The 20,220-nt window shown below is 46.7% G+C and overlaps 2 protein-coding genes and 1 long non-coding RNA gene across 4 annotated transcripts; 2 read left to right on the top strand and 1 right to left on the bottom strand.

The window, feature by feature from the left end:
• Nucleotides 1-821: 821 nt before the first annotated feature.
• LOC123119790 (oligopeptide transporter 1) lies at nucleotides 822-10,606 on the bottom strand. Of its 2 annotated transcripts, none has more exons than XM_044539718.1 (6): nucleotides 10,480-10,606; nucleotides 9,942-10,384; nucleotides 9,751-9,848; nucleotides 9,048-9,620; nucleotides 1,941-2,205; nucleotides 822-1,780 (listed from the first exon to the last, which is right to left on the bottom strand). In XM_044539718.1, the coding sequence occupies exons 2-6, from the start codon at nucleotides 10,278-10,280 to the stop codon at nucleotides 974-976; spliced, it is 2,082 nt and encodes a 693-aa protein (XP_044395653.1). In that variant the 5' UTR covers nucleotides 10,281-10,384; nucleotides 10,480-10,606; the 3' UTR covers nucleotides 822-973. The 2 variants fall into 2 exon arrangements, with proteins under 2 accessions (XP_044395653.1, XP_044395652.1); XM_044539717.1 differs by having other exon boundaries at nucleotides 9,942-10,393; nucleotides 10,480-10,601.
• A 3,043-nt stretch (nucleotides 10,607-13,649) lies between these two features.
• LOC123119789 (uncharacterized) lies at nucleotides 13,650-17,195 on the top strand. The gene is made up of 5 exons (XR_006458902.1): nucleotides 13,650-14,048; nucleotides 14,227-14,328; nucleotides 14,753-14,878; nucleotides 15,147-17,043; nucleotides 17,141-17,195. It is a non-coding gene; the product is annotated as an uncharacterized lncRNA (long non-coding RNA).
• An 86-nt stretch (nucleotides 17,196-17,281) lies between these two features.
• On the top strand, nucleotides 17,282-18,416 carry LOC123119788 (uncharacterized). The gene is made up of 4 exons (XM_044539716.1): nucleotides 17,282-17,610; nucleotides 17,918-17,994; nucleotides 18,092-18,206; nucleotides 18,313-18,416. Exons 1-4 carry the CDS (start codon nucleotides 17,515-17,517, stop codon nucleotides 18,358-18,360), a joined length of 336 nt encoding a protein of 111 aa, XP_044395651.1. The 5' UTR covers nucleotides 17,282-17,514; the 3' UTR covers nucleotides 18,361-18,416.
• The last annotated feature ends 1,804 nt before the right edge of the window (nucleotides 18,417-20,220 follow it).

The following is a 20,220-nucleotide window of genomic DNA, read 5'->3' as shown; positions in this document are numbered from 1 at the left end:
AATTTATTCTATTTCATGACACCTTACTTCCCTTCACAACACATAAAATGAAATTTAGTTTATTCTAACACATTGTTATGTTACAGGTGAGGGGAAGGATAGCAATGGAGGGGGATCAAGAGGATACGATGGTGGGAAAACTAAATCATGGCTGGGCGACGGGATGACCATTGCGGGAAGATCTCTAGGTGCACCTTCTCGCGACAGCCATAAACTAGTGGAGGCACCGCACATTATTCATGCAGAAGGCTACCTGGTGCTTGTTTGTGAGGCAACAGAAGTAGCAACCCCTGAGGTGGTTTTTATTGCTGATGAGAAGTTAGGCAGGGCAAGGAGTTGTGAATCAAGACATGGGGCGGGATAGGGTGGGGCACTGATAGATGACACACCCTCCTTTATCTACCATGTGCTAGATATCGGTCGTAGGGGGTGCTTCCATGGTGCCTCTACCAGACATACGTGTGTGGCATTCCCAGCGAGCCCAGGAGCTAGAAAGAGAGAGTCCGAGTATGGGCGCCCTGACTACTGGTCACTGCACGACATCTGGAAACGAGGATGATTGGGTCCAGCAAAGGGGGCAATCAGTAGGAGATGGAGGGGAACTGGGGTTTGAGGAGCCACATGCATCACTAATGTCTGAGAGGCACACTTGCTCACCCCCAGATGAAGCTCATGAATGCACACACACACGCACACACACACACACACACATAATAACTTGAACCGCGCAAATGTGTGGGTGACCCTACTAGTTAGATACAACTACAAAAGACTACGCCTGCCATATTTTGAGTCAACGAAAGCTCCCCTTAAACACAACAGTCCAAACTACATAAAATTAGATACATCTACACAATACTAAATCTACCATGTTTCCACATGTTCTTATTGTCATCCGTAAATGACATAGAGACATGAAAACAATTCCTAGTTTCTATCATTGTAATTACTATACATGTTGATGGCAATAGGGTCACTTGACAACTGGGCATCCCTTGGCTATCACTCCTGGTGCCGTTGGGCATGACGCCAAAGGACAGTGGTCATCGGCAACACCACCCCACCACCTCACCCCATAGATGTCAAAGTATCCTAGCGATATGAATGTGAGCACTCCCATGAACGCGACACCGGCATCAAGCCCTGCAGCGAGCACGTAGGTGTGCCTCATCCACCACGCCTTGTATCGTTTGTATATAAAGTGGTTGAATATGATGCCTACGAGTCCCCACATGATAAAGTTGACAGATCGTGCCGGGAGGAGTCCACCGGCGCTGGCGCAGATGAGTGGAATATTGATGCTTTTGAGGAAAGTGTTGTGCGGGTACCGACGACAGAGCAGCCAAATGGGCACTGGTGCAATGATCTCGATGAGGAAGAAGTAGTTCATCTGCCAGTAGTTGCCGAGGCGTCCAAACATACGCAAAGGTCCAACGACACCCCAGATGATGGATGCATTGTAAAAGACGTCGTCTCCTGGACACGTCCAGGGGCTACCCTCCGGTAGGGCATCCACATCACATACGTTCTTCACCGTTGTTAGCAGGCACCACGCAGTCGCGAAGTGCACCGTTGACGCCGTGACGGTCCCAGCTAATTGCACTAAGAACATGGACCTTGGTGGTATCTTCATGTAATGCCCAAGCTTGAAATCCTTCACAAATGTTAGTGCCTGCCCCATGCTTATGTAGCCGTACGTCTTGAATACTACATTGGCCAATGGCTTCCCAAGGTAGAGGTACCCGATGATGAGCTCGGTGATGATATTTAATCCAGGTTGCTACACCAAAGAAAATTTCCATGATCATCATTACAGATCAATCTGATAGCCATCATTAGGTCATGAAAAATAAATGATCACCCAAGTACTAATTTAACCAATGGTGTTTTTCAAAGAGCTCACAAAACTTTGCATAGTAGCCTCATCTGACACAACATACTATATTTGTCGTTGCACTGATGATGCCTATGGGCAGCGTGAAGGTTAAGGCGATGGCACAAGCGAGGAGGAGTCCCCAATATGGTAGTTGCAACTGTCCTCCAAAACCCTCGCATGTGAACAACGACAGAGCCAGCACGAGGACCAACATTAGGTGGAACCACCACTGCGGAACAGACCTGTAGTTCCTCTTCATGATCCTAGTGTGCACATCATGCTCCTTGCCCTTCTCTGACGCTGTCTTCCGCCATAGATCAAAAATCTCCCTGCATCATGAAAATTCAAAGTCATAAGGCTAAGTTAGAAAAGTTGATTTGTTGGGCATATTAAATAGCTAGATGCCAAAGTAACTCAAGGAATCTACTACTCTTTGGATGGAAATTGAGACGCCATTTAGAGGAACATACTTTGCAAGTGTATCTGGTCGAATAGGGGATTTTATAGAGTGATTTAGATATCTTATTCCATAAGTTTGCTAGCAAAATACCGAAAACAAAGACATAATTCTTTATACATAGCATGATTGTTTCGCCCTGGAAGAGAATGAAGTAACGAAAGTTCACATCATTATTACAAAGAGATCTGTGGTAGATCTGCAGTATCTTCTGTGCACTTACACTAAGACACATCGGCCCTTGAGGACAGATTTTCCCAGGAGGATTGCATTGAACTCACCAAGCATTTTAGTTCATATGAGATTGAGATTGCTACTAAGTAAATACAAAGTAAAACTATGCTGAACCAATATTCGACAAAATAGGTTAGAGAAAGGCATGCCACCTCAGAGCTGGTCGCTGCGCATGGTCCTCATGCACCATTGGTCAGCTCGCCTTGGCCACCTCCCATGCTAGCTCGTAGAATGTCCAACGCTTCCTCAAAGGCATCCCTCCTTAGACTTGGTCACTTCACACCATCTTAGGCATCCTGCCAGAGTGCTTGATCTACCAGGCCACTGCCGGGACACACGACAAGCTCCTAATTTGTCATAAAGGCTTGGGTCGACAATCCTTAGGTCATCTCCATAGAGACCACCCTCACCTTCCACGACCGCAAACCTTGCACTCATGCATCTTTCTCTGCAGGTGGGATTTTTTGACAGGGTAGCGACACTAAGAGGTGTGGTAGCTAGTAGCACCTACGACATCTCCTTCACCCACCACCAATACTTTCCCACATACAAGCGGCCACCTTATACTCCATGAGGCCATCAGTAGTGGACCATTGACAAGGCCTGCTCAGCAATAGCGACGTCTAGGATGACATTCGACTCCCCTTCCCTCGAGGAAGGCCACTACCCTCAGCTTGCGTAGCACATTCACAACCACAACTACCACCCCGCCTCGCTCTCAGCTTGCCATCGCCATCAAGGAAGCGCACGACAGTACAACGATGTCTGTCTCCATGTACCCAACACGCCATAACCCCCACTAGAGAGGGAGGTTTGCAAGGTGGTGCCGTATCTATCCGACAGTTTTGACATGTTGCCCTGATGACATTAGCACAACCGGTGAGGGCTTGGCCTTAATTTCTCTAGAAGCTAATAGTGACCCTAATGAAACCTAGATGGGCATCAAATCTTGAGCCCACCTGCAAGATCCTACCGCCATTGTGGACATCGGCATGGGTGCTACCCGGTGCCAAATGTGGTAGCGAGCCAGGCCAACCATGTGTCCCAGTCTATACCCGCATGTGCTTTGCCTCCTATGTCGGTCTTGACCTAGATAGGTTCTCTAGCACACATGCTCGCACGTTCGCCTAGGCCTATTATCATGCATGCACCACCGTGGGCCCCCACTTTCCTCCTCGTGCATCAGGAGGCCATCATTGGCCCTGTCTCCTTAGGATCTCGATCGTGGTCAAATCATCAGAAACTAGGTAAAGGAATTGGCGCCGATCACATTCTCAACTTTGGAGGTTAAACGAGGAGCATTGGTGTCCTTGCAACGGTGTCCTTGCAACAATGGATATGCGGGCATTCACCGTTCGTGGACAATTGCTTGCCCCTGGGGCTGGTTGCCAGCCCCCAAGAGCCTTGCACCCCTCCATGCTCAGTAAAACCTTAGCTAAAATATTTTGGGCCTGTAATCTCCCCCGACATTGTTGGGTTAGGCACCGATAAATCGACCACACACCTATTGCAATCATCATAGACGGTAGCGCACATGTCTGCTTCATCAAAAATATCATGTTGTTGATCCAACTCACGCTACTACCACCTCCGTCATCACCCCATCACAAGCCCCGAAAGGCTACCAGGACTCCTCCAACCACTACTAGGTGTAGCCATAGGCTCCGAAATAGGAAAAGGGCACTTCCCAATGAGGATGGTGTGAAAAATGGTCATGTCTAAGCATGGCCTAGAAAATTTTCGAGAAAAGGGAGAATGAGGACACACACCTTGAGATGTATGCCAAGGCCTTCTAGGATCCTCTATTGCCAGCTCAAATTGTTTCACTCTCTTCCCTCACCAAATGTGGCAAAACCTACTACAAGGCCATGTAGGTAACCGTCTGACCATCGGCTCCGCCTTTTATCAAGGTTACCGATGGAATACAACTTTCTGGTGTGGAATGTGAGAAGACTAATACATCCCACAGAGAAGTGGTTAAGTCGGTTGTGCTCCAGCACAATGTTTCTCTTGTATGTCTTCAAGAATATAAATTTGTGGTGGTTGACCTCGTTATGGTGAAGCGATGTTGTGGTGTTGACTTCTTTGGATGTGCATACTCGCCGACAGAAGAAACCATATGGTGGCATCATTGTGGCCCAATATTCTTGCATTGATTCTACTTGATTGCACATGGTGACTAATGGCCTCCCTTTTGCTCTTCTCAAAGTGTATACCCCGCAAGAAAATGATGCCAATTTTTTATTTCTTGCTGAGCTGCACCATGCCATGCAGAGCTTCATTCCACTTGTCACGCCTTTCATTATAGGTTGAGGTCTGACAAAGGCTGGTATCATCTACCGACCCGATCTCCCGCCTCGATGAGAAGCTACGGTGCACCGCTAAGGCCCTGAAACCATGGAACTCCAAGGTGGTAAACAACATTGCACTAAAATATGAAATAACAAATGAGCTCATTGGAAGACCGAATCACGTGCTAGACAATTGGTCTTTGTCAGAGGATGGCATATCCTTCCATGCAATGCTAAAAATTCAGCTACTTGGGTTGGTTGCCATGGAAAGATCCTTCTGCAAATAGAGATCAAGGGTGCAATGGATCAAGGGGACGCAAGAGCGATATTTTTCCATGCCAAGGACACTGTTAGATGCTGTAAGAATCACATCCACCATGTCATCGTGGATGACATTGTATACATTGAACAAGCTGACAAGATGCGCATCATGGCAGATTTTTTGAGGGGTTGGTTGGTCATAAAATTGCAAGGGCCCATTGTATGGGCCTTCGCGATTGGCACTGAGGACATGTATTTGACGAGCTCGATGAACCATTTACTGGTGACGATGTGTGAGCAATATTAACCAAGATCAAGAATGATTGTGTGCTAGGACCTAGCGGCTTCATGGACACCATTTACAAATGACGTTGGCACTTATTAGAGGGGTGTGCTCGCCACCCTTTTGGCCGTACAACAGCTATAGACTATCAAAGTACATCTCCGAACTCAGCAACCATGATTTTGCTGCCCAAGTTTGAGGGTGCATTATCACCGAAGGAATTTATGTGAATCGGCCTCATTGGCAGTTTCACAAAACTATTCATAAAGCTCTTGGCCTATCACTCTCGCTCGAGGATGAAAGAGCTCACCCTGCCCTACCAAAGTATGATTATCAAGGGCAGAGTTATGCATGATAAGTTCAGTTATGTCCAAGGCCTCCCAAAGGCATCTAGACAATGAAAGACACCAACAATAATGTTGAAATTAGACCCAGGGAAGGCATTGGACACCATTTCTTGGGGGGTCCTTTTACAGGTACTCGAGGCAAAAGGATTCATCAGATAATGTTGCAATTGCACCCCGTTTTGCTTGCTACGTCAACCACAAAGATTTGGATCAATGGGGAATTACCCGACTCGGTGCAACACAGGAGGGTCTCCGTAAGAGAGACCCGCTATCCTCATTGTTTTCCATGCTCGTGCTGGATTGCTTTGCCACACCGATTCAATTGGCCATGAGCGTGGAGTTGTTGCGTTCCATCGAAGCTCAACTCTTGCCATACATATAGTCCATCTACACGGATGATGCAGTGATTTGTATTAACCCTAAGTTAGATGAAGTTGTGACATCATGAAAACTTCTTTAGGCGTTTTGCGTTGTCTATGGCTTGCATACAAATCCTAACAAGAGCTCTATAACCCCAATCTGTTCTGATGGGATTGATGTACCAATGTTGGTGTTGCATTTGGAATGTCAGATCAAGCTGTTCCCCTTCACTTACTTGGGCATGCCGTCGTCGGATCACAAGCCTCGAAAGACTAATTACTAACCTTCGTGGATGCAAGACTTATTCTTGTCGAGCAAGTGTTATCAGGAATGATGGTCTTTGAAATGCTCTTCATGGACATGTCGATATGGTTGGCCAAGAGCATCAACAAGATCTGCATGGGATTTTTCTGGGAGAAAGTAGAAGATGGAATGGAGCAAATGTCTTGTCAAAAGGTAGTCTGCCAACCAAAAAGCACCGGAGGATTGACAATCACTAACCTGGCAGCTCAAAGCATAACTTTGAAGATGAGATGGATATGGTACTCCTGGACTAATTCGGCCAAGTAGTGAATCGGGCTACCACTAATCATCGATACTAAGGTTAGAGTCCTATTTAATGCATTCTTCAGATATGTTATTGGGGATGGTGCTTAGATCATGGAGAAACCCATGGCTTAACTCAACGAGCCTCAAGGTGGCCTACCCGGGCCTTTTGTAGCATTGCGCCAGGAAGAACCTCACCTTGGCACAGGCCAACAACGACAATCATCGGATAAGACACGTCAAGTGCAACATGCCCTTCTAGGTCGTGACCAAATTTGTGGCACTTAGGCTGCATGTGCATCAATCTCAGTGACATCCCTAACTAGGTGATATGAAGATGCACTGTTGATAGCCATTCACCTCTTCCTCGGCATACAAGACCCTATTCAAAAGTTGCGCAGTGGCATGATTTCAACCAGCTGATATATAAACTAGAAAACCCACTTGAAATTGAGGATATTTTCATGGCTGGGGGGGGGTGCTTGGTTGATATGTCATGACGAACAACCTGGCAAAAGTGTTTGTCCTCATAATCAACTCTGCGTCATGTGCGGTACCATCAATAGGATGCGCACCACCTCCTCCCCAGATGCTCCTACGCCACAGAGCTCCAGGAAATTGTGTTACACATCTGCCACCTACCATCGGTCATGGGCACACGCCCTGTGGCGACCTTGTTGCATGACTGGTGGGCTCAAGGAAGGAAGCAAATTTCCAAGACCCATTGCCAGGCATGGAGTGCCTTGGTGCAAATCACGTGGTGGCGCACATGGAAGGAGTGAAGAAACAAGGGGATTTTTAGAACACATCATCAACTCCAATACAAACTTTCCACGACTTGGCAAACTAGAAATGGGCTAACAAAGGCAGGCTTGATCAACGGATACAAAGACCTCGCAAGCCCGAGTAAGCACGTTCATATCGGACATTGTACACTACCTATAAAACAAGTTGTAAGGTGTTGGACAGGGGCCTCTAGTATGTAATTCTATAACCGTTCTCCCTCTATATTTCAGAAAAGTCGCACCGCCGACCTTTCCATAAAAAAAGTTTAGATAAAGGTTAAGTATTTGGTGAAAGAAATGTTAGATGAATTATACAGAGGTGGATTGAACATGGAAGGCCGAACTATGGAATAATTATTTTAATCCCCAAAACCAAATATGCTAATAATATCGAACAATATGCGTTGAGTGTAATTTTCTAGAAAACATAACCCAGAGACTTTGTGTTGCTAGACAATTAGTTCAATCCAATCCGTGTTCATCTCTGGCATTAATATCTAGAGGATTGTTGTTTTGCAAAGAAAGACTAAGTTGAGGACATTATATTGGAGCTTGACTTCGAGAAGGCTTATAATAAAATGTTCTCTTTCAATAGAAGCATGGGGATAACTGTTTTTTGCTTAGTGATGATGCGATATGTGGTAGATAATCTAGGCATGCAACAATCTCAATGGTGTCATTGATAAATACTCCAGGACTTTCAAGGGTCTCAAGAGACCCACTTTCTTTGATTTTCTTTGTTTTGGTTGGATATGCTCTAGGTGCCATGATTACTGCTGCCAGTAGGACTAGCCACCTTAGATGTGTGATGCCACACTTGGGGTGTGTTTGGTTTGCTACCAGGAATTATGCCTGGAACAAGGAGAAACCCCAGGTGTTCAAAATCGGACGCATGAGATACCTTTGTCGAAGCACAAATCATTTTTGCTTTTGTCTTTCTGTGATACTATTCATGTTGGATGTTATCTTTCTTCTTTCTCTATCTATACATTGAATATTGATTCAGATTTATTAGGGGTTATAGGCACATGTACTGTAAACATTCACAATTGTTTCAACTTGTTAAACATTTAAATATGATTTGTAAACATGGTAGCATATTACTTTTGGGAGCACCCGATATTTTCCTTCAACCCCACGATTTTCTCTGCTCTACACCTCTTGCTAAAGTGTCGTCGATGCTGCCGAAAACTATCGACGTCGCCATTCCCCTCAGCCCAACCTTCTTCGTTTTACATGATACCTATATCCCACCTAAGACACAAGATGTTTAAATACAGCCTCCGAGTCATCGATCCCAGGCACAAACGTGAAGTTAATGACCAAGGCCCATGTTCCTATCTTGCGTGGTGGCCCGAACACAACATCGTCGGTGACTCGTACAACTATTGTCTTTTAACTATGTGCTACAGTATGGGGTAAAAAGGTTAAAAAATACTCACCGTTCCAAAATAAGTGCCTCAACTTTAGTACTATAACTTTGTACTGATGTTGTATTAAAGTTGAAACACTTATTTTGGGACTCTGAAAAAAAAACGAACTCCAATATCTGATCTATTTTTTCTTGATCGATTTCTTGTAATAATAACAGGCGAATAAGAGCTTACTTGCCATGGTAGAGGGCAACATGTGAGAGCGTGGACATGAGGCCAGCAAAGCCGAATCCGTAGTTGATGGCGAAGAGCACGCTGAGGTTAATGCGGCTGTAGGCGTTGTACTCATGGAGGTTGAGCGTGAAGGTCTTGGGGTCGAGGATGCGGTTGGTGTCATAGCGGCCGCCGGCAGCGTCGAAGACGTGCGACGAAACGATGGGGAACCGCTTGGCATTGTACGTGTTAGTCCAGTAGAGGAGCGGCACCGCTAAATAGTTGCCGAGGGAGAAGCCGGCCATGATGTTGAAGATGGCGAACGCCGGGGAGGCGAGCGGGTTGCCGATAAACCCTGCGATGGTGTTCCAGTCGAGGCCGAAGGAGCCGACGCCGAGGCCCTTGAGGCCGGAGCCGATCTGCTGCGCCGTCACAGAGTCCTTGAAGAACCAGCAGAGCGCCGAGAGGGTGCTGGCCGCCGGGAACAGGTAGCTGGGGATCAGGTAGTAGGCGAAGCTGCAGACCAACACGATGATGAAGAATTGCAGCCGTGTCAGCTGCCCCTTGGTCCTCTTCTCCTCCTCGTGCATCGCCCTGTATTATCAGTACCACAATCTATGTTCATGCATCCCAGTTTTGGTCCATATATATCATTCATTTGTATAGACAAATTGCAGTACGATTGCATTGCTTCAAGTCTCAACAACTAACTGTACGTACTGACCTGAACAGGGTGACCTGGACAAGGTTTAGAGGCCACCACATGTAGGCTGAATCCACCAGGTACGTCCTAAACAAGCCAGCCCATCCGTACCCAAGCAACTGAAATTAAACAGAGCCGCGCACATTGGCCAAAATGACCTCAAAATTCAACCAATGGCGATGGAATGAAAAATCGAGGTAATGTTGGATCACCTGGGTTGTTTGCGCGAGCAGCATGGCCGCGTAGGGGTTGATCTCCCGCTTATAGAAGACCTTGACGATGGCGATGATATTCATGGCATAGACGCCGCTGGCGCCCGCGCCGGCGAAGATGGTGATGAGGCAGTGCTCCTTGAGACTGAAAGGGCCCGGGTTGAGGGCGAAGGACCAGCCGACGAGCGGGACGCGTATGAGCTTCGCCGGAAGCGCCGACGCCATGAACCGGCCGATGGGCAGGGTGGCGATCTGCACCACCACGGTGCCGATGCTCAGCTGGTTGGACCGGTACATGAAGAACTCGTTGACGAAGGCCAGAAGCATGCAGGACGGCATCCCCAGCACCCATGTTCGGATCGTCAGGGACGGCTCCGACGGGTCGTCGGTGATCGGCACCGTGTTCCGGACCTCCTCGATCGGGTGGTCGTTCACCTCTTCTTCTGCATCGTCTGCAGATCAGTTATCATTTGCAGTAGCATTCTGGGACAAAAGATTTTTATCATGGGAGAAGCATCGACGCTGCGGATAAACGTACAGCGGGTTTCTGCCATCGGAATGTGCTCGCCGGGCTCGGGCCTCCCGTCCCGGCCTACGGAAAGTTGGCGGTCTCCTCCAGGGGACACGCGCCAGTGCAATGCGGCTAACTGTTGATGAAACCTCTTGGTTTAGGAGTCACCTTCTCAGTTTCACTTTGTGTCCTATTTCTAAAATAGGTTGGCTATTATTAGAAACAATCTCGCATGACCTCACTTGTTTGTAGGGTCTCAGATCCTGAGATGCAGTAGCTTGTAGCTTGAAAGACACGGAGTTGTCGGTGACCTTTCGGGTTTTCCGTTGTTTATCTGTCACTCAGCAGCTGGCTCCCTCGGCATCTCTATCGAGCAAACAGCATAAAACTGTAGAGAGATATTTTGCAATACAATAATCGTTGTATTGATGGGGTGCTGGTGCGCGTATATATAAGTACAGGATAGGCTTGAACCTCAATTATACACAACTAGAAGGTGGGCCACAACACGTAATACATGCAACACAAAGTACAACCCCCCCCCCCCCCCCCCCGCGCAGTCGAAACGTCACCAGAGACACAGAGAGTGGACCGAAACTCCTCGAAGACAGAGGTAGGCAATCCCTTAGTCATCACATCAGCAAACTTTGCAACGTCGGCACGTGAAGAACCCGAACACGCCCAAGGGCAACCTGCTCGCACACGAAGTGAATATCGATCTCAATATGCTTCGTACGTTGATGGTGCACCGGGTTGGCGGAAAGGTAGACCGCGCTGACGTTATCGCAGTAGACAAGAGTGGCCTTATGAACATCACAAAGCAACTCCTGGAGCAGCTGACGAAGCCAAAAGCACTCGGCCACGACATTAGCCACGGCGCAATACTCTGGCTCGGCGCTGGAGCGGGAGACCGTGGGCTGCCGCTTCGATGACCAAGAGATTAACGAGGGCCCAAGGTAGACGCATTAGCCTGACGTGGAGCGTCGAGTGTCGGGGCAGCCAGTCCAGTCTGCATCCGAGTAGGCCACGAGGTCGGTGGAGGCGGAGGCCGTCAGGGTGAGCCCCAAAGACATGGTGCCGCGTATATACCGGAGAATACGCTTCACCAAGGTTCCAGTGGGAGTCACGCGGAGCGTGCATGTGGAGGCACACCTGCTGAACAGCGTACTGCAGGTCGGGTCGAGTCAGCCTCAGGTACTGTAAAGCACCAACAATGGAGCGATCAAACGCTCCATCGGACGCGAGAGACCCCTCCAGAGCAGAGACCTTCGCCTTCGTGTCGACGGGGTGGGCGCCGGCTTGCATTTAAGCATACCGGCACGCTTCAGGAGCTCGTGGGTGTACTTCTGCTGATGCAGAAAGAATCCATCAGCCCGGCGGATCACCTCGATGCTGAGAAAGTAGTGCAGGGGCCCCAAGTCCTTGAGGGCGAACTCATCACGAAGACGAGCAGTCGGCCGCTGAAGGAGATCGGGGGCGGACGCCGTGAGGATGATGTCGTCGATGTAGAGCAGCAGATATGCAGTGTCATCTCCCTGATGATACACGAAGAGTGAGGCATCAAAGCGAGTGGACCGAAATCTCAGTGACTGTAGGAAGGCTGCGATACGCTGGTACCAAGCCCGAGGCGCCTGCTTCAACCCGTAAAGAGAACGGGAAAGCAAGCACACGAAGTCGGGGTGCTCGGCGTCGACGAAACCAGTGGGCAGCTCACAGAACACCTGCTCCGCGAGATGGCCATGCAAGAAGGCGTTGGAGACATCCAACTAGTGCACAGGCCAGGCGCGCGAGACCGCCAGCTGGAGTACGACGCAAATCATGCCTGGTTTCACAACCGGGGCGAAGCTGTCGGTGAAAGTCCACGCCCGCGCGCTGCCGAAAACCACGAACCACCCACCGAGCCTTGTAGCGCTCGAGAGAACCGTCCGGGCGAGTCTTCTGGCGAAACACCCACTTGCCAGAGATGATGTTGGCACGAGGGGGTCGCGGAACAAGCTGCCACATGCGGTTGCGCTGTAGGGCGTCCAACTCCTCCTGCATCGCAGCTAGCCAGTGGGGATCCTGAATGGCAGCGCGAGTGGAGGTGGGGACGGGTGATGGCGTCGACGTCGAGCCGACGCACACATACTCGTCGGCGGAGTAGCGCATGCTGGGCCGAAGCACTCCTGCTCGGGCACGGGTAGGCATACCAAGGGACGGGGCAACAGGGCCGGCGGGTGCCGCGGGGGCTGCGGTGGCAGCAGCGCCGGCCGATCCGGCGACGGAAGAGGCGACGGGCGAGGTTGACGTCGAACCCGTCGCAGGGAGGCGGGCGGGGTATCGGGCTCAACCTCGTATGAGGGAGACGGGGACCCGGGGGCCCACTCGGACTCGACCTCGGGGAAGGGAGTTACGAAGTCGGGTGGTGGCGGCAGAAGGTGTCGTGCCGGGGGGTGCCGCCGCGCATCGCTCCATGAAGGGGCGCGGGGGCCGGCGCCGAAGGGGCCGAAGTCGGAGGAACCTGAAAAAAAGGGAACACCGTCTCGACAAAGTATACGTGCCTCGAGGTGTACACACGATGAGTGACAGGATCATAGTACCGGTAACCTTTGGTGTTAGGAGGGTAGCCAAGAAAGACACATGGAACGGATCGTGGTGCGAGCTTGTGTGGCGTGATGGACGCGGTGCTAGGATAACAGACAGAGACACCCGAAGATGCGGAGACCATCATAGGACGGTGGTGTGCCGAAGAGAAGGTGGTGAGGGGCGTAGTTCCACCGAGGGCGACACGAACGACTGTTAACTAAGAGAGTGGCGGTAGCGAGGGTATCGGGCCAAAACCGAGCGGGCACGTTAGAGTGAAAGAGTAACGTGCGAACGCAGTCATTAAGAGTGCGGAGAATGCGCTCGGCGCGGCCGTTCTGCCGGGAAGTGTAGGGGCAAGTCAGACGAAAGGTGGTGCCGTGAGAGGCGAGAAGTGTGCGAAGAGCGACGTTGTCAAACTCTTTTCCGTTATCAGTTTGGAGTGCGAGTATCGGGCGACCGAACTGGGTGGTGACATTGAACATATAAACCCTCCTAGACTCGTAGTCACAACTGTTGCCTCCACGTCGCCTTTAAATCGCTATGCCATCGCCTGTTAATTCGGTGCCCTGCTGGGGGCATTTTAGTAATTTCACGTCTAGATGTATAAAACTCAGTCGCTCAGTTGACAAACCCTAGCCGTCGCCCGCTCCCGCACTCTCCTCCCCCTCCTGCCTCTTCTCTTCCCCGCCTACTACTCCTGTCGCCGCCGCTGCCGCCGCCTCCGCTCCTGCTGTCGCCGCATCGCCGCCCCAAACCCCTGCCGCATCGGAGAGAAATCCATGGCGGTGGACAAGCCCGGCGGCGGCGGGGCCTCCTCCTCCTCGCACGCGTCCACCACAGACCGACCGCGTCAGCAAGAGGAGAGGAGCAGCCGCAGCGCGTCCTCAGTCCGGCCTCGACAAGAGAAGGGGAGCAGCAGCCGCGCTAGCTGGCGCGCACCTCGTCGCCACCTCTCCTCACCTTCTCCCAGGTTCCTGATCTGGAGTGGGAGGGACGCACGCCGGCGAGGCCAGGCTACCCTTGACACGCATGTACTCCCCCTCTCCCCTTTGTGCCCTCTCTCTCTTCCCCGACCTCTCTTTCTTAACTTCTCCTATTTGCTATTGTTGTGTCAGAACTGATGGATATCAAGGATTGCTGCCTTCAAGTTATGTTTCCCCGTTATAAGGACTCCATTCAATTGATTATTTTTTATGGCTGCAGATGTAGAATGTTCTCACTATCAACTCTGGAATAACTAGCAAGTAGTGGTGTCAATGGCATCCGTGGGAGCCATTTTGGTGGCACATGGACATCACGTTCTGGAATAAAGTAAGTCTCACAATCAACTTGGGAAGATGAGGTAGGCTGCCTTCAATTTTTTGTCTGGGTAGCAGCAACAAATTCATGAATCTACCACTTGTTGCCTTTGTTATTGTGATCTATGCAAAAAGTAAATTTTGCTTGAAGATTGCAGCACACACAGATTGCTTGGCAGACTAAAATAAGTAGGAGCTTCTGATTGGACCCTTCAAGCAATAGTGTTGTTAATATATTAGTTATTATATTATGTTACTAGAGTATTAGAATAACTTCCTGATATATGTGTTTATATGATTTCTGACATTTACTGCAATAATATTGATGGCCAGGCACTATACTGTGCATAAACAAAAAAAATCAGTTTTTCTTTTCGTAGTTGCAGCAATTTTCCTGTACCAATAGTGTGACACTACACTACTCTTTATTTTTACAGGCCATGGAACAATAAATAACTTGGCAACGGATACCCTGTGGTCTACAATTATACTGTAATTATGTGTGCACTTTGGATCTATTGGATGTCTAAATGTATTGTTAATCGACAACTACTGATGCAAAGGTATGTTCTATTTGTAATATGAAATGATTCTTATTTGTACCTCCAGCAGTCCTTCTCACATTTTCTATTTGTAATATGAAATGATTTTTATTTGTACCTCCAGCACTCTTCTATCGCTCCTTTTAGAACTAATGACATAAAAAATGTGGTCTGGAGTCTGGTCGTGTTTGAACAAAGTTGGTCAGAATGATATAGTTGTTTTCTTCAAGTTCATTATATTAATTTTTCAGTATATAGATTATTTATTTGTTCACACAATACATGGCAGGAGATGTGTGTCGAGAGGCACATGAATATGCACGTGGGCTCTTTTTCAGCATGGTAGTCTAAAAAACTGTGGTATTCTCAGAACACGTAGAAATGCTTTGCTATCAAACCGGGCAAGTGCAGATTTCCTTGAATATAGTTTATTTTACAATTGTGTTGCCAACGTGCTTCCATTGTTTTATCACCATAAAATAGTTCTAGGTGCTCATATAAAATTTAGTGGCGTGTATGGGTGATTGTAGTGCAGTTTTGTTTATCTGCTTGCATTTTCAGCATTATAGTGTTGATATACTATCTCAATAAAACAGTGAATACGTATAATATGTACAAGCTACATTCAAGTTATGGCAGTGTGCCTGGGTAAGATGAACTGGTAATCTTCTGCTAGCTGAAAAAAACTTTTTTCGTCTTTACATGTGTTTCTTGTTGAAACTCTTTTTCGTCTTTGCATGTGTTTCTTGATGAAGCTCGTGATTTTCAAGTTATGGCAGTACATATGTCTACCCACTTGCATGACTACCGATATTGTCCTTATTTTGCTCCTCCTTAGCCTTGTTCTGTTAGTGCAGTTCTTTTAAATAGCAGGGACAGAGTCCCAGAAAACATGCCTGATTGCTTTTCTTAGTGGCGCACTTGCAAGTATATGTGGTAGTTTCTGTTAGTTTCTCATGCTTTTCTACAAAGTGATAGGTTAATAATGTCATCAACAATTTTTTCCTTAACTGATCAATATCTTAGAAGTTGTCACTCATTAGTTTTCTTTTCCTTATCTGATCTCTAGCGAGTAGAGTGATTTATTTTCGCTATACCTAATTCTGATCATAGGTAATGACAGATTTGTTTTCATTAAATGAGATTCTTGTTTTGTGTTGATTTTACAAAATTTCTGTAGCTACATATTTGCTCAATCCAATAGACAGATTTTAATCAACCTTTATTATAATGTATTTCCAATTGTTCATAACTACATAAATTTTTGTTGTGATTTTGCAAGATTTCGAAATTATTGTGTTTCAAAATTGTTATACTGATTCCTCAATGCTCTGTTCATGGCTTTGTTCTTATTTTATCCAAAAGACAGATTTTACTCAACCTTCAGTATAATATTTGCTTTGTTCTTATACTGATTCCTCGATGCTCTGTTCATGGCTTTGTTCTTATTTCTGAAGCTATATATTTGCTCTATCCAACAGACAGATTTTACTTAATCTTTTGCCTTTTAGAAAAAGGGAGATGCCATTTAGAGCTTACTCTGTCCAACTTGATCTTCAACTTGCCGCTACTGTTCCTAAGCATTTTCCTGAAAACTGTTGTATTTGCTTTAGAGAATGAGCTCACCTTACTCAGAAGATATGCCAAGTAAAAAATTAGAAATTGAACAATTAGTTCCGCTCTTAAATTTTGCACAACAGTCCAAATTATCCAATAAATCATGTGTTAGCAGGGTCAAATTATAGAAGTTGAATCACTTGTTCTAAATTACCCAATCCAAATTATGGATGTTAATAATATGCTTTGTGTTAGACTGTTAGTCAAATTGTCGAAAGCCGGAGCTGGGTTGAGGAGCCGGCCTCCGCCTTTGACCATTACGTGAGAAGCAACACCGGTGTTGGCCGTTCCGTGTGCAGAGTGTGTGAGTTAGTGATTTAATTCCATCCTTTCCATCTCATGATGTGATTTTTCCTTTAGGATGAATTAGTAACTTTGTGTGGAGGTGGCAGCACTACCTGCTGGTTGGTGTAATGCCGTGCTTGACAGGGTGATTTGCAATTCCGAGTTTGTTTAATGGCTTAATGTCTAAGCACTCATCCCCTTATTCTGTTGTGTTGTTACCAACTTGGTTTGCAAGGAACAGACCTTCATCTGTGTACATCAAGATTGCTAATTGCCAGCTGAAGGTTGGTTTTGTTATCTAAGTCATCAGTTTTGTCATCTTGATCAACGATGCAATTTCAGTGAGGATATGTTTACGTTGCTTATTACTGTGCTTGACAGGGTGATAGTAAAGCATGAAGATGCCTAAGCTTATGAGGAAGCTGCAAACTGCGACCAAAAATTCTCACTTCAGGGTATTTCTTTTTACAATTTACTGCGCAGGATACATATCCTTCGCCATTAACATTCTTTTCCTCTCAGGTACTCTCTTTCGATCTCGATCTCAGAGAGGAAACGAGGCAGCCACGGCCTCCTTGCCCCCCCCCCCTTCTCTCCCTCTCTCCCGTGCCTCCGCGCTGCACACCGCTGCTGCTCCCCAACCACGGCGCTATGATGGTGCTTGCTCGCCTGGTCGCCGCCTCGTCTCGCCCAATCTTGATATAGTCCGGGGCGGCGCCGGCACCGCTCGACCGCGTCGTTGCCTCCTCTGCGTCATGAGAAGCGCCACCATTGCCTCCACCCCCACTGGGCAAGGAGCTCGAGGTGTTTGGGGGTTCGTGTTTCCTACACAGGCCAAAACACTATTGGAGGTGTGTGTGCAGCTCTAATTTGCTAACATCCTTTTTTCTTTTACCGCTGAATGCATCTATCAAATGAACTGTGTGGGTGCTTTCAGATAAGGATACTGGTTTTGTAGATTTAGTATGATTCTGGACCATACTCTGAAACTAAAATGTACTAGATCTGTACCCCTGTACCTCTGGACATACTTTGGAACTAAATTATACTATTATGCAAGGTTGTTTCTAATGACAGTAAACTGCATAATGATGTTTCAAATTATTTTGCGCAAGGTTGTTTCTAATGACTTGTCCATTTGCTTATTTCCTTGTTCAGTTTGAAACCAGTCGTTTGGAGCAGATCAGCTCAAAAGAGATCCTTTGTACCATTTGCAGACTACCCATCTCCCTCTGGTAATTCGTTTCTGCTACGTGAATCTTGATGTACAATTCCCATTTCACTTACTGGCAACAACCATTCAACTTAGCTGATAATGAAGGAGATTGACAGGCCTGGAGTCTCGCTCGCCTCTGTTTTCCCCCTGTGGACACACATGAGACTCAGATCTTGGCTCGTCGTAGAGGAATCGATAGCAAGAATCAACCAGAGAAAGGATGTACACAAGGTACTCGATGGTTTTCCCCCAGCACTAGCTTTGTGTTGAGTTTGTTTTTGTATTTTTCTGTTTATGACTGAAGCGAGAAGCTACACATTGTTGTTCTCCTTTACAGCCTCACGCATACACACAGTGCACATCCAGGCCGTGCAGTACACCATGACCCTCTCACCTTTGCCCATGCCTGTTATACGTGTGCAAAGCATGCCAATAGTGCCCAGCACAGGCTGCACCCATGCTACATGCCCTGCTTTATTTGTTACAGTTCTACACAAGTGGAAACCCCAAGCTAAATTATAGAGAACAAGAATAACTCACAGTCAGAGATCAGATTGAATGAGAACTGGTGCTATAATTGATTCTTTTGCAAGGAGGGGTTTTCAGTGTTCAAACATAATGCATTTCCATTTTCAGTTTGACCAAACTTGTATGCGGAGTAAAAGGAAAAGGTGGGGGTATAACGACATATCTGTGATTACATGGTCAAAATACAGGCCTAGGATATTTGAATGTTTACATATAAATGTAATCCTCTACCCGCAAAATAATAATATAAATGTAGTCCTCTTATATTTCGTAGCTTCCTGTTACCAGGATTGATAGCTATCGTATTTCATTCCGTTGTTTAGTAATGAATTGTTGTGATGCATTTTTTCTTTAATCCTTACTACTTTTAAAGCAGCCTTCTTGCGCAGATCATTTTGTATAGATGTATAACGGCATGCCCGTGATTGCTCTGTAAAAACCCGGCCTAGGATATATGAATACTTCCATATAAACATATGCCTCTTCTATTTTGTAGCTTCTCATTCTAAGGAACGATATATATCATATTTCATTATGTTGTTTCGGTAAATAAATTTGTAGCTCAGGTCAACTAGGAGATGATGTAAACCAAGTCGCTCACCGGTTTAAGATTGTATGTTCTGAACTTTGGTTGCTTTATGAAAGGACAAAAGATGTTAGATATGCATGCTACTACAGTTGAGCCATTTTTCAGTTTTCTACATGAGCCACAGTGCCGAAGCCTTTGGACAGGCACTTTGTGGTAGAATGTGTCAAACATAGGTCTGTTTGCTAGAATATGTGTTGTGCCGATGCTGCAACTAGCATACACAAAATCACTTTGCTATATATTTTTCATAATGCTACATTCCATCAATTAAATGACTTCTTATTGTTTTGAATCTACTTACATAGGTGTTTAAAGATTTACTTTGTTCCAGCGCCTACTTTGGATCATAGGAAACTAAAAAAAGAGGGCGCCGCCACCACCGTCATCAGGCTGGCCCACATCCACGCGCTGCTCGGCGTCACCAGGTCACCGGCACAACTCCTCACGCCCAGGTCGTTCAACATTTCCGGCCGCTTTTGGTGCGCCACATTTAGAGTCTTTCTTTCCCATTTTACCGTGTTTGCATGGTAAGATGTTTGGTCGGATTTGAAGGTTCGTAGCCTTGACTCCAAAGCTTCAAGCTCTTATAGAAATTAGAACTGAGGGCCTTTTAAAATGAGTCATGCATAATAGTGTTGTTCTGTGGGATGCAGAATTTTTTTTTTTTTTTTTTCTATCCTTGGTGCTGATTTAAGTACTGATTTCATCATCATATGACCACAATAAAGAAGTTGTGTGTATAAATATTACTAACTGCTGATACTTTGCATCAGTGATTTCAATTCTGTTAGCCCTCCTTAAGATTGCTTGGGAATGTGAGGCTTAAAAGTTTCAACCCTGTGCAATGTGCTTCTCGGGTGTGGATATGTGTTTGACTAATTAACGGTTCTGTTACTTATAGCAAGTGGAAATTTTTCTCATATTAATATGTGCCCGAATAATATTAATGAACACTCTTTCAATACATGGCTTACTCTTGGCCTTTGCGCCATTGGCGGAACTGGTCATCTGGTAGGAATAAAAGGCGGTGAGTGTGGCTAAAGCATCAGATTTATGACGAAGAGGAAAAGTCCACACATAATGAGAATAATCTTCTAAGATCACCAAGTAGTATAGATAGCCTATGTT

The sequence above is a fragment of the Triticum aestivum genome, chromosome 5D (genome assembly GCF_018294505.1).
Source record: "Triticum aestivum cultivar Chinese Spring chromosome 5D, IWGSC CS RefSeq v2.1, whole genome shotgun sequence".
Lineage (NCBI taxonomy): Eukaryota > Viridiplantae > Streptophyta > Magnoliopsida > Poales > Poaceae > Triticum > Triticum aestivum.
Note: the sequence above shows the minus strand (reverse complement) of the source record. Positions and strands in the feature narration are given on the sequence as shown.